Raw genomic sequence first — 12349 nt, 5'->3', positions numbered from 1 at the left:
CACACCCGCAACCCCTGCGGTCCGTGTCGTCGTAGAGGTACATACCCATGTAATCCTCCGTCATGGCGTCGCCGCCCGACTTGCTGACGTAGGGCTTTGTTTGGTGGAGAAGGATGTGTACATCGGTGGCTTCATCAACGTAGAAGTCGACCCGGTCCTTCTCCTTCTGGCACAGCTCCACATTCTTGGTAGCGGGGCTGGACCAGTTCATGCTCGGAATGGCCAGCTGCTCCACTGAAAACTGAGAGTAATTCTGATCCTTGAAGCGATAAAGCGAGAGCTGAATGTTGGTTTCGACGCCCTTGTGCATACAGGAGGGGACAAGATAACATGTCGTGTGCGCCGGAATGGTGATGGTATTGGCCACCTCACGCGAGTTGAGGAAGAGGCTCTTAAAGATTGGCTTGTGGTTGTTGCCTGTGACCCAGAAGGTGGGGATCGGATTCGGGTAGGTGGAGCTGACCATGACGAGACCACACTGCACATAGGTTGCTCCGGCATCCGGGTCAGCAAAGCGACGCTGATCCTCCTGCTGTATCATCGCGACCACACTAATCTCTGTTGGTCCACTGTTTTGCACCAGGAAGAGGGGGTTCTTGCGCCATGAGGCAAAGGTCGGGTTGCCGCCGGCCGACTCACCCTTCCAGGTGGTGCTATATGCCTGCACCCCATTATCGTCGGTGCGCATGAGGCAACACTGGATCGAGTTCACGTACTTGAGGAACATCTTCAGCGGCATGAAGATAGAATGGCGGTCGTCAACCGAGTACTGATGTCGCTGCTTCGCGGACCACTTGGAGTCGCTCTTGTTCAAGGGGCCGGTGTACTCGTACTCCTCGTCCTCGAAGGGGTTGTGCAGGTGCACCACAATGTCGTCCAACACCGAAGATCCAGTGAGGGAAAAGATCCCCAGAATGGCGTACTGCTGCTCCGACTGCATGCCGATGCTTTCAAGCTCCGCGTCCTTCGTCAGGGCAGACGAAACGTAGTCGCCGCGTAGCAGGGACTCACCCATCGACAGCCAGTACTGACCATCGCCAATATCGACATCAGCTGCCTTAGCCAGCTTGGCGTCCATGGGGATGTTCAGCACCGGGTTGCCAGTCAGGTCGTGGAAGGTCTCCTGCAGTGTGCAGCCCTCGAGATGGTCGTAGGCGGTGTAGAACTTCGCGTACGCCTTCTCCAGCAGCAGCGGCCACCAGTGCTCCGTCGGGGACTGCATGTACAACGCTGTATCGTCTTCTAAGGGAATTGTGTCGTCGATCTCGACCCTCACCCACTCCCGCCCGCGGAAGAACTGGAACGTGTAGCGGCCATCCTGGCGCACTTTCTGGGTCACAAAGCAGTTGCGGATCACATCAGGGAAGCGCACAAGCGTTGCGAGGGCAGAGATCATGAAGCACTCGTAGTGGTTGCCTTGGCCGAACTGCTCACGCGAGAAAACCTCGGGCAGCAGCGGCTTCTCAGCCCCATCGGGATACAGGTCATGAATGGGGACCCACTGGTCTGCCACATGATGACTATTGGCGATGAACTCAGTGTCCTTGAAGAGCGTTTTGCTGTCCGGCACCTCCTCAAAGAATGACGACATGATTATCGAAGTAAAGAGAGAAGGGAGGTCAAGGGGCCTTTCCTTTTCTTCTAGGGGTTGCCTCAGGTGCGCTGAGGGAGAGAGGCTTTGCGTGTGTGGTTACTGTCACCACTTCAGGAACACGACAAGGCGCAGACAAATGAATAGTAAGAATAAAATCAGCGTGATAACATAAAGAAGCGAATAGCAAGAAAGAGTAGAAATTCCGAGGAGAGCGATCGCCACGTGAGCTCAGCAAGGACTTGAGTAGGGAAGGAAAGGAGCTAGGAGGGGTGGGGGGGCGTGGAGGGACAAGATGTAGTCAGGTCAGCTCTCTAAGACCCAAGGCAACACCAATACGAGCGATACACAGAAGCGAGGCGGGTCAAAGCGAACCGACGTGGCATAAAAAAAAAAGAGAGACTCCTTCGTTTCCAAGTAAACTAAACAAAGAGAAAGGCCGTAAAAAAAGGGGGAGGGAGATGGGGGAGAAGTGAACAGCAAGTCAGCGGAATCGAACCAAACAACTGCGAAAAAAAAAAAAAAGAAGAAGAAGCTGAGGAGGCTGACTGAAAAGTGACAACGCTAGAAGCGGAAATGGCTATGTACAAGGGAAGAGTGTAGGAGGATAGATAGGACTGTGGGGGTGTGCTTGCCTATCGTCGCTTAAGCGCCGTATCCAACCTTTCAGGAAGGAAGGCAGCGACAGGACCAACGACTGCAGTCACCACCGAAAAGAACAACAAAAGTGGTCCTGTGTTGGCTACTGGATTGTGCACTCTGGTGCAACGGGTGGGGTGCGCCTGTGCGTTTATGGGAAGGGGAAGGAAAGAACAAAGTAAGCTAAACTAAACATGTACGTCTATATATATATATATATATAGTCGTTGTTGATGTTGTTGTTGTGAAAGCGCAGGCCCTTTGCACAGACGTGGGCGTACACGCGTAACTCTTCTTGATGCAAAGGAGGATGGCCACCACCACCACCACACACACACACACACGAGATGAAGCAAAGAGGCAAAAAAGGGAGTCGGCCACGCGGAGGAGAGGCGGGTGAGGGGTCTGGGTGGTCGTGGTGCCGGGAGTGTGAACCGGAGAGGTGGGGCAGCACTGCGACACAAATATAGCAAAAAAAAATGAGAACAGAAACTACTCAGAGAAGGCGTTGGGAGGGCACGAGCGTAAAAACACACGTGCTCAGCACGAGGAGAGAGAGAGAGAAAGAGGGATTAGTGAAGAAGAGGTCGAGGAAGGTGTGGGACGAGGAAAGGGGGGGGAGGTGGAGGTGGAGGTGGAGAGATGCACATCCTTTCGTACTTGGGAAAGAAAGGCGTACGCCTCACAAGATTGGCCAAGCTCAACAAAACGCAAAGGAGTAGAAGCGGAAAGCCCCTCCAATCCGATTCCCGACTCGAGCGCGAGTTCGTTTACGTCTGTCTCGTTATATATATATATATATATATATATATATATTTTGTATTTCACTCGATGCACGGACGCCTCGCTGGCTCACATAATGAAAGAAACCTAAACGGAAGGAAGTGTGCTCAGTCTCGTATACGCGTGCGTGGGTGTATCGCTCATTGGTATACGCTGCCCACAAGACCCTCAGCGATGTAGGCCTCTACGCGTAGGGAGATGGTCGTGGTGGTGTTCCCTTAGGAGGGTGCAAAGAGGAGAGATTTAGGAGGTGGGTTTTGCTTTTCTCTGTGTTCACTGACTCTGCACCTTTCGATGACGGTGAACGCTCTTGTCGATGTTGTGAGCGTATGTGTGCTTTCCTGTCTTTCCATACCGTTGCAGGAGAGGAGGAGGAGCGACTGGATCGCAGGGGAACCGAGGGCCAGCGAGACACTGCAGCAGAGCGCAAGCAACGAAAAAAGAAAGAGAGAAGAAAGACAGACGCCTCCGACACGGCAAACAGCGCAAACGCGCGGGAGAGAGGGAGTCGGAGAAAGACAGTAGAACCAACAGAGGTGCGGAGGAACACGTCAGAGAAAAGATGGCGAAAGGAAGAGACACACACAAGAAATGTGCACGAGACTGCTGGCGTTTGTTTTGTGTTTCCTCGCCTTGTTCCTTTTCGTTTCGTCCGCTGTTCGTTGTCACACACACACACACACACGCAAACTCGGTTCTCCGTTCCTCCAGCCGCTCCCCGACGACGCGGCCTATACCTGCAGTGCAGTAGCGGAGAAAGAAGAGCAGACAAAGTGGAGGAGAACGAAGAGCAACCAAAGAGCACAAGGAAAAGGGAGCCGATGTGAGGGTCTTGGATAACTCACGGCTTCGTGCATGGTTTCCTTGTGCTCTGTTTATAGAAATGGCGTACCTCCTCTCTCGAGCAGGGGAGGGGGTCTGTTTGGGTAGTGGGCGTAAATGGAGTTGCGCTTCACAGTGACGTCTCCAGAGCTGCGAGAAAGAACGGAGACGGCAAATATGAATGTGAGGAACGTCAGTCCCGGCAAGAGGGGGCACCGGATGGAAAGCAGCCAAAAGTGGAGAGAGAAGAAGGAGACGATGATGTGAGTCTTATACCGCGCATATACACATCTGTATGCGCATACAGAGGTGCGTGGTGGGCAGGAAGCGAGAGACACCAGTGGCAGTGACCAAGTTCGCTTGCAAAGAGGGGCGCGTGGAGATGAGGTGAAGCACGAAGGAGAGCTATAGCGGCGCTAACGCTACTGCGCTTCACCACACAATCTTCGTACACAGGCCTCTTGTCCGACACACAAGACCTCACCAATGTGATTGCATGAGAAGGCATCGATCATGATGCGCAAGTGACGCATAAAAGACAATGAACGCAACACCACAAAGCAGTGCCACTCATAGGCCCTCTGGCGCCCGCTCGCATCTCTAACTGCGGCTGCGCCCTTCTCGCCTACATGCCTTTCCTTTCAGGGTTTTGTTGGCCTTGTTTGAAAGTCGTAACACCGCAAAATAGAGAAGAGAGGAACGTCTCTCGGCGTGCGCGTGGATGTTCATGTGTGCGTGGCACTGTCCGATGTACGTGGGCCACCCACGCTCTAGACTGCCTCGTCCTAGACTCAACACACCTCGCAGAGAACAACAAATAAAGAAAAGACACCGGTCATGCAGACTCAATCGAGGTGCACACGCAATCGAGAGGTGCACACGAGACTTTCAAAACTGAAAAGTAGCGCAAAGTGAAAAGAGAAAACAAAAAGGCCGAAGGACTGAAGGAGCACAAAGAAAAGAGAGAGAGAGAGAGAGAGAGAGAGAGAGACACTACGCGGCAAATTGGCAGGGCAGAGGACGCACCTCTCAAACGCTTTGCTGTTGCTGTTTTTCCTATACATCTCTGACCACCCTTCAGCCTTTACTTTCTCTTGGCTGTACTGCTCTCCTTTTCTTCGTGTGCCATGGGCAGGAAAAACGTCACACACACACACACACACACACGCACACGCGCGCATACGTGTCACGTTCTCTTGTCACATTTGTTTTTTTTCTTCTCTTACGGGGCTATTTGCCTGTGCGGTTGCTCTTCACCCCTTCGTTCTCTCACTAAGGGTCTTTCGGCAAGAGGTAACACGAAAAACTCGCTCTCTTGCACACCAGCAGGCCTCTTATTTATCTTCCTCATTTCTTTCCTCTGTCGATTCCGGCAAGACATGCCAGTTCATCCTAAATGCTCCCTTTCCAACACTGCCCATACGTTGGCAGACCCTTTGTTCCCCCTGTGCTGCTCTACCAGTTTTAATCCTCGGCTCCCTGTTTCTCTCTCTCTCAGCATGTGTTCCTTCGACATCGCAGTGGTATGCGGAGGCTCTATTCGTATAGGAGAGTGGGAGAAAGGGAGAGTGTCTCGTCTTTCCTCAGGGGTCTTCCTCGCCTTACTATGTTCAGTCATTTTCTCTTCCCTTTACCGGACTGCCGCGAAAGTGCACAACTTACGGGCACTCGATCTTCGCATTACCCCCCCCCTCCTCCATCGTCTAGCCTTGCTCGGTCACTACGATTTCCCCCAGTGTGAGACTGTCGCGTGCATCGCGCGACCTCCATCGCTGTTTCGTTGTGGTAGCCAAAGAAAATAAAGCGAAACAGTGGCAACGCATCGGGTACGGGCGATACGAGAGCAACCCCATCACTGTCGAAGCGAGAGTAGGAAAGAACGGATAAGGGGGCGTGTGCGTGCAGGAAGCCCAAGGAGAGGTGCTACAACTTGACGCCAAAGCAACAGAGCGAAGAGAACTAAAGCCGATCAGCAAAGTATGGGTGTGTGCGTGCGTGCACCCCAATCTCTTCTCATGCTCACAAGGAAGACGCCATAGAGTCGTGGCGTATTTCCTTTTTTCCTCCGATATGCAGAGGCAACCCTTCTCGCGAATAAAACGCGGAAATGAGAGAGAGGGGGGTAAAGAGGGCAGCACCGTTGTGGGACACAGACGCGCAGGAATCGAGCCAAATACCACGAGAGAGAGGAGGGAGAATACCAACGAACACGATTGAAGAAGATGCAGCAGAAATAAGAATGGAGAGAGAAGATAAATTAAGGGGGGAAAAGAAGGGTTGGGTGCAGAAAAGCTGAAGCATGGCCAATCTACGCGAAACAAACAAGCAAAGCACTAAATCGAGCTCGTTGCAAACACTCCGATAGCCCATGATGTGAGCATTCATACGCAGACAGAGAGAGACACACACACACGAAGGACGTAAGTCTATCGTGCTCATACGAACTCCCGTGGAGAGACCCCACAGAGAAGAGAACAGGCGCATGTAAACCACTAAGACACTGCATGACAGATAAATAAACAAAATGAGGGCTTGGGTTCGAAAGAAAAAGAGGTAAAAACGAGGTACAGGCAACTTAGTACGGGTGTGCCCATATACGTCCATGGGGGTGGGTACGTCTGCCTCAAACCTGGCACTCCTCCCGCCCCGCACTCGACCTCTTGGCTCCTCCAAGTACAGAGAGGCACAACACCCAACACGCTACTTGCATAGACGCACAGGGAACCTCCCACACACACACACAGAGGAGAAGACATGCCACCCAACCAGGTCATCAAGCACCCGGCCGATGCGAGTGCCTCCTCACACGCAAGTACGCTGACGCAATTTGGTCAGCTCGCCGGCGTAAAGCAAGTAGCAAGGGGGAGGGGGGGGGGAAGGGGAAAGGGAAGGGGAAGAAACACAGTAAGCACAAAGGGTGTCGGAATACATAGAAAGAGAGCACCGAACTGGGCAAATCAGCAAGATTAATATATCTGAGGAGAGGGTGGCAAAGGAGAGGGCGATGGGGGACTCGCATTTCTGAAAAGAGCAGCGTCCTTTCCAGTTGGCTGCTGGCCACCACACTGCACACATCTCCCTACGACTTGCTCTTTAGCGCCTCAACATGGTTGCCAAATGCAAGTCCTCCTCAGCGCTTCCTTTCTGCATACCTGTATGTGGGTGTGGTTGTGTGGTGAGTCCACCAACCCGGCATTATCCGAGAAGAGGGTTCGGGGGGTCGAGCGCCAAGAGCTACTGCGTCTGAACCCCACTAGTTCTTCATCCTACTCAGATTTACAGCACACACATACACACAGGCACCTGCGCAGAGGTATGCTGTCACACCAAGTAGTGACATACGTACAGCAGCGCACCCCTTCGGTTCCTCCGTTTTGTGTGTTTTCTTTTGGGGGGGGAGGGGGGCACACCGCTCCTCAATCGAAGAGTCCACTGCGATAGAGAGAGAACAAAGGTGGCGAAGAGGAACCAACAAAAAAAAAAGAAAGGCGGTGAGGCAACAGCAAGAACTGATGAAGCGAGGGACACCAATGCACACCATAGGCATATGCACACGCGCATGGCGACAGTGTGCATTGGGGCGTTGGGGAGAGGTCGTCAAACAGAGAGCGAGGAAGGAGGCCCGAAAACAACAACAAAAAAAATAAGAATCCTCCGTAAACAAGAGACGTCTTTCTTCTCTCTCGCCCCGGAGCCCTGCCTCCACCTCGCCCTCCCTCACCTCACCCCAAGGTCCTCACGCACGATCACCCTTACTGACTCCTGCGAAGGTGACACCCTATTACCCTGCTCGTGAGGGGCATGAACACAGCGCGCATCATTCTGGTCACTACTGGGACACCTAAGGGGAGATGATTCCAATACTCCCTCCCTTCCTTGACTCGCCTGTCTTCGACCGGAGCTCCCATAACAGCTTCACGTCAAGATGATGAAAGGGACAGCAGAAGAACGGCAAAGAGGGAGGGGAAGAGAGAAGAGAGAAGAGGTGAGCCAGAAAAGAGGAAAAAGGGAAAACAAGAGAAGAAGGTCGAAGACAGAGCTGAAAGGGGTAAATGACAGGGAGAGAGAGAGAAAACTCCGTTGAGACAGAGAGAAGGGGGAGAGCTGCACGTACCCACCACCAACGGGAAGACAAAGAGGCAACAAAGAAAAGAAAGGGAAAAAAGAAAGACGCGACGAATAGAGAGAGGGAGAGAATATGAAAACAAGAAAAGAAAACGTCGATGGTTCACACTTGAAGAGAAGGAGCAGGAGAACGTGAAAAGCACTACGACCTCAAACACACCCACACACAGACCCCCCAAAAGAGTGAGAACACCCATCCCCTCCACAGACTGACATCAACCAGAGCCGCAATCGGTGCCATGGTCCTGGCAAATGAAAGGCTAAGCATGGCAAAAGAAACGAAAAAGAAAAATAAGGCGGCGACATCAGTTGTGGTGAGCGTCTCAGCATCGAGTGAAGAAGAAGTGAGAAGGAGGGGGGTCTCAGTGTCTCACCTGAGCCACTGCCCCAACAAACTTTTGAAGTGCCGCTCGTGTTTTGCCTTTTCCTTCACGGCGGTCGAAAGGAGAAACCACAAAAAAGGTAGACCAGACGAGCACAAAGGTAAGGCTAACAGCAAAGGCACACGGAGACAAACGTCGAGGCAGCGCCAACGCACAAGCAGACAAGAGGGCTTGAAACAGAAAAGAAAAATCAATGCACCCTGATCGACTAGAATGCACTGATGAGAGAGAGGAGGGGATGAAGGGCACAGAAAGAGAAAAACCCCGAGCGCTGGCGCATCGCTTGACACTGAGGGAATGGGGTGAGGTGCGAAATAAAGGTGCAATCACCCAACATTCCACAGAGAAATTCGATACAAGCAAACAGAGAGAAGACGTCCACAGCGCACATGCAATGAAAGGGGAAGCAAAAGCGACAAACGGGAGAAAAAGAAAAAGTAGAGGCAGCGCATGGGCATAACGAAGATCGGCACGACGATGTGTCTACGACGCTTACAACCGCCACCAGCCACCACCACCCGCCACATTCCGCTAAAGTCGACAGATCTCTGCTGCCCTTCACGGTGTCTATAGAATAACATAAGAATAGCATTGGTGTACTGCTTCCCCAAGACAGTAGACCCCCCCCCTCATGTCTTATCTCTGTACATTCAGTGTCGGGGCATGGGGAAGGGTGAAGTAGAGAGCTGAGTACAGAAGCGCGAAGAGGTGCACGCGCCTTTTCAATCATTCTGAAGCAGTTCAACCAAAGCACGCCACCACTGACCTATTCCTTGGATGGAACTGGACCTGAACCTTCCTCCTGACGCTCCCCTTGCCAACTCTGCGCCTCTGAATTTCACTGCTTCTCCCCAGAAGTTCTAGAAGACTTAGATAAAGGAGGGTGGAGAGAATAAGTCGCCAGGGCGTGGGTGAGCGAGTGCATGTGCGTTACACACAAGGCTCAAAAAGAGCACCATCAGCAAAATCGAGCCGTGGCGAAGGAAACCCACACACAAAAGGCGGAGAGAGATGAAAAGAAGTAAAACCAAGGCGAGAAGCGTGAAATATGCCTCTTCCCCCCCCCTCCCACTCCCACTTCCCCCACAAATAGCGCACCAGGAGCATTACTGCCAATTTTTAGCGCCAACCACACACACTCTTTCTGGGTCATGTCGCACGTATGCAAGTGTGCCTGCTCCTTTCCTCCGTGTCACCGCGGACGGCGTCCTTTGTTGACCCACATGTACGACTAGGAGTGAGTGCGAAAGCTACTAAGGAGAGAGGACGCTGAGGAAGTTGTCCAGCGAGCGCATAGACCTTCTCCACTGTCCACAAGACAAAACAAACGTCATACGAAAGGAGAGAGAAAACAAGAGATCGATGAGGGAAAAATTGAAAGATGCCAGATATCCACACACAAACACACACACACAGCGGCGAGGGGTACACAGGAAGCCACAGGCGCACGCACGCGCGCGTATGAGACAACAAAACAAAGTGTGCCAATAAGGGGGGAAAAAAAAATATAGCATAGGACATGTAGAGAGAGAGAAAAGTAGAAAACAAAGCCAAAAGTGAGTGAGAGAATAGAAGAGTAGCATTAATAAACACATTCGCGTTCCCATGCGCAGGGGAGAGGTGTCACGCAGTCAATTATGGGGTACGCTAGGGAGAACAGGGAGGGGGGGGGGAGGAGGAGTGTGTATGGGTGAGAAACACAAACAGGGAATAGAAGGGTGGGGGAAGAAGACAAAGTGAAACATACGAGGAGAACACACACACACACACACACACACACACACACACACACGCACACACACCAAAGGGACTTAGCGCCTTCTACTCAAAGCACCTCGAAGCGCTTCCAATGCATGTCAAACCCAACCACAACGTGTGAAGAGAGGAAGTGAGCCTGTGGTGAAGTTATCTGCAACTGATCTCGTCCTCCGTCGCTTTTCGGTACCAACAATACTGCGGGTTCGGGTAGTAAAATGGAAAGTAATTGTGTGCTGCCGATCGTTGCTTGCTTTTGATGCTCATTCCACCTTTTGGCAGAAGTCCTTCTCGCTTCTTCTGCCTCGCCATCGCTGGCCAAGCACACGAAATACGTGGCAGACATGGCACTGTCAGGAAACAATGCGGAGTAGAAGAGAAAGCTACAGAGGTCACGAGGCCACACAACAGTAGCGGTATTCCACATTTTCCTCCTCCACGTGCGTGTCTTCGCATTGGCCGTAGGTTAGGAGCCACTTGCGCTTGCAAGTGACGACAGCACCACCATCACCACCACCAACAGCAATGGCAGAAAGAGCGACCCGAAACAAGAACCGCACACAGAAGTGTGTTAAACGGAAACATCCAACACCACGAGAGGCCTCGCTTCATTTCTGTTGTCGACTACTTTCCTGCAGAGACGCTCTCGGGTGATGAGGCAACGCCTGCAAAGAAAAGCATAAAAAAAAAAGAGAGAGACGTCCACAACGGAAGTCCTCCCCCTCGATAGAGAGCGAGTGTGGCGGTATTCGCATGCAGAGAAACACGCTTGCCCACAGGCGCCCCTTTATTTCTCAGTGCAATGCAGTCGCCTCAGCCGGCATCTGACTCGCAACAGAGGAGCGCCACCATGGCGACTAGGCACATACATAGGCACACGCACACAATACACAGACATGTGTCTGTGTATCGGTATAGAAATATATACATGAGTGAATGTAGAGTAAGACAAGAGAGTGAAGTCCAACGCTAAAACTAAGCATAAAATGTAGAGACGTGGGCATGGCGGTCTCGTTGAGGTCCACAGGAAAAGATACAACGAAAATGTGGCAGAGAGAAGAAGAGGGACACCCACGCATCCGTGCACAGGAGAAAAAAACACTAAGGAAAGGGGGGAAGGGAAACAACGGGACCAGAGAAGTTCTGTTGTTGGACCACGCATGCTTTAACGATTGCGTCTTTGTTAGTGCTACTCTGGCCTCCTCCTCTTCCTCCTGCTCCACATCGTTAGCGCTGAGGAGGAGGTCGTAGAAGCCCAAGAAAAGCGGAAGGGAAGGTGGAACCTGCAAAAGAGAAAGAAAACCACTTGACGCGTTCATGAACGTGTCGTCGTGCTGCTTTATTCCTTCACCAGGTAAGCACAGTCGCCACTATTCCTCGTCGAGTCAGTCCTCTTTTCGCACTCATTGGTTAGACAGGGGCCTGTGTGCCTTTCATCTCCATCGCTGGACGCCGACTGTCGCGAATGGCGACAGAGAGCGGCCTTCGCCCCAGTGTGTGTGGCCTGCACGGAAATCGATGGAAAACAGCGACGAAGAAGCACTGCAAGTGCGCACCCACATCGAAACAAATCATAACAGACCAGCAGCAAAAAAGCGAGTGACAAGCCAATGCACACCCCACTGTCATGGGTGTCACTGAAGGCCCCTTCAAGCGAGAAAAAAGAGCGCATTGAAATGAGAGAGAGAGAGAGGCGGCGGCGGAACTGCACCGCAGAGTACCAGGCTGGGCAACAGCCGAGCCTCAGGTAAGTGCAGAGATGCGCAGAGAGGCCAGCCCCAAAAAGGATGAAGGTACACGTGCTCACAAAAAGAAACGACTACAAAGGAGGGAGGCGGAGAAATGGGAAAAGGATGGGAAAAGCAGCAGCAACCACCAAACACGCTGGAACGATAAGCGCAGATACGCACAGACACACATAAAAGGCTAGCGCAGAAACAACAACAAAAAGAGGCGTACATTGTAGCATTGGTGATCATGGTAATCCTCTCTGCGTACTTACATGTTTGCGTGTGTGCCACGCGTATCACGGCTCACCTTTTCGTATCCTTTGGATCTGATGGTCCAACGTTGCACGTGAAGCACCGATCAAAGCCGAGAGAGCGAGTGGCTGGGACGTACGGTTCCCTCCAAACGCCGTTCCGCGTGCCATTTAGCCTAATTGGCTTCACTGTGAAAGCAAAATAAGAGCCCACAACGAAACAAAACGACGCGAATAGGGGATAAAATAAACAAACCGTAGTGACATGCG

At 52.1% G+C, this 12349-nt stretch overlaps 1 protein-coding gene across 1 annotated transcript; it reads right to left on the bottom strand.

Annotated features, from left to right (window-relative positions):
- Positions 1 to 1591, bottom strand: LBRM_27_0620 (putative calpain-like cysteine peptidase; the record flags this gene model as incomplete). The annotated part of the gene is made up of 1 exon (XM_001565771.1): positions 1 to 1591. A coding segment is annotated over one exon (1591 nt), but the record flags the coding sequence as incomplete, so codon positions are not given.
- Positions 1592 to 12349: the final 10758 nt, after the last annotated feature.

The sequence above is a fragment of the Leishmania braziliensis genome, chromosome 27 (genome assembly GCF_000002845.2).
Source record: "Leishmania braziliensis MHOM/BR/75/M2904 complete genome, chromosome 27".
NCBI classification, from domain to species: domain Eukaryota; phylum Euglenozoa; class Kinetoplastea; order Trypanosomatida; family Trypanosomatidae; genus Leishmania; species Leishmania braziliensis.
The sequence above is the reverse complement of the archived record's forward strand: the minus strand, read 5'-3'. Positions and strand labels throughout refer to the sequence as shown.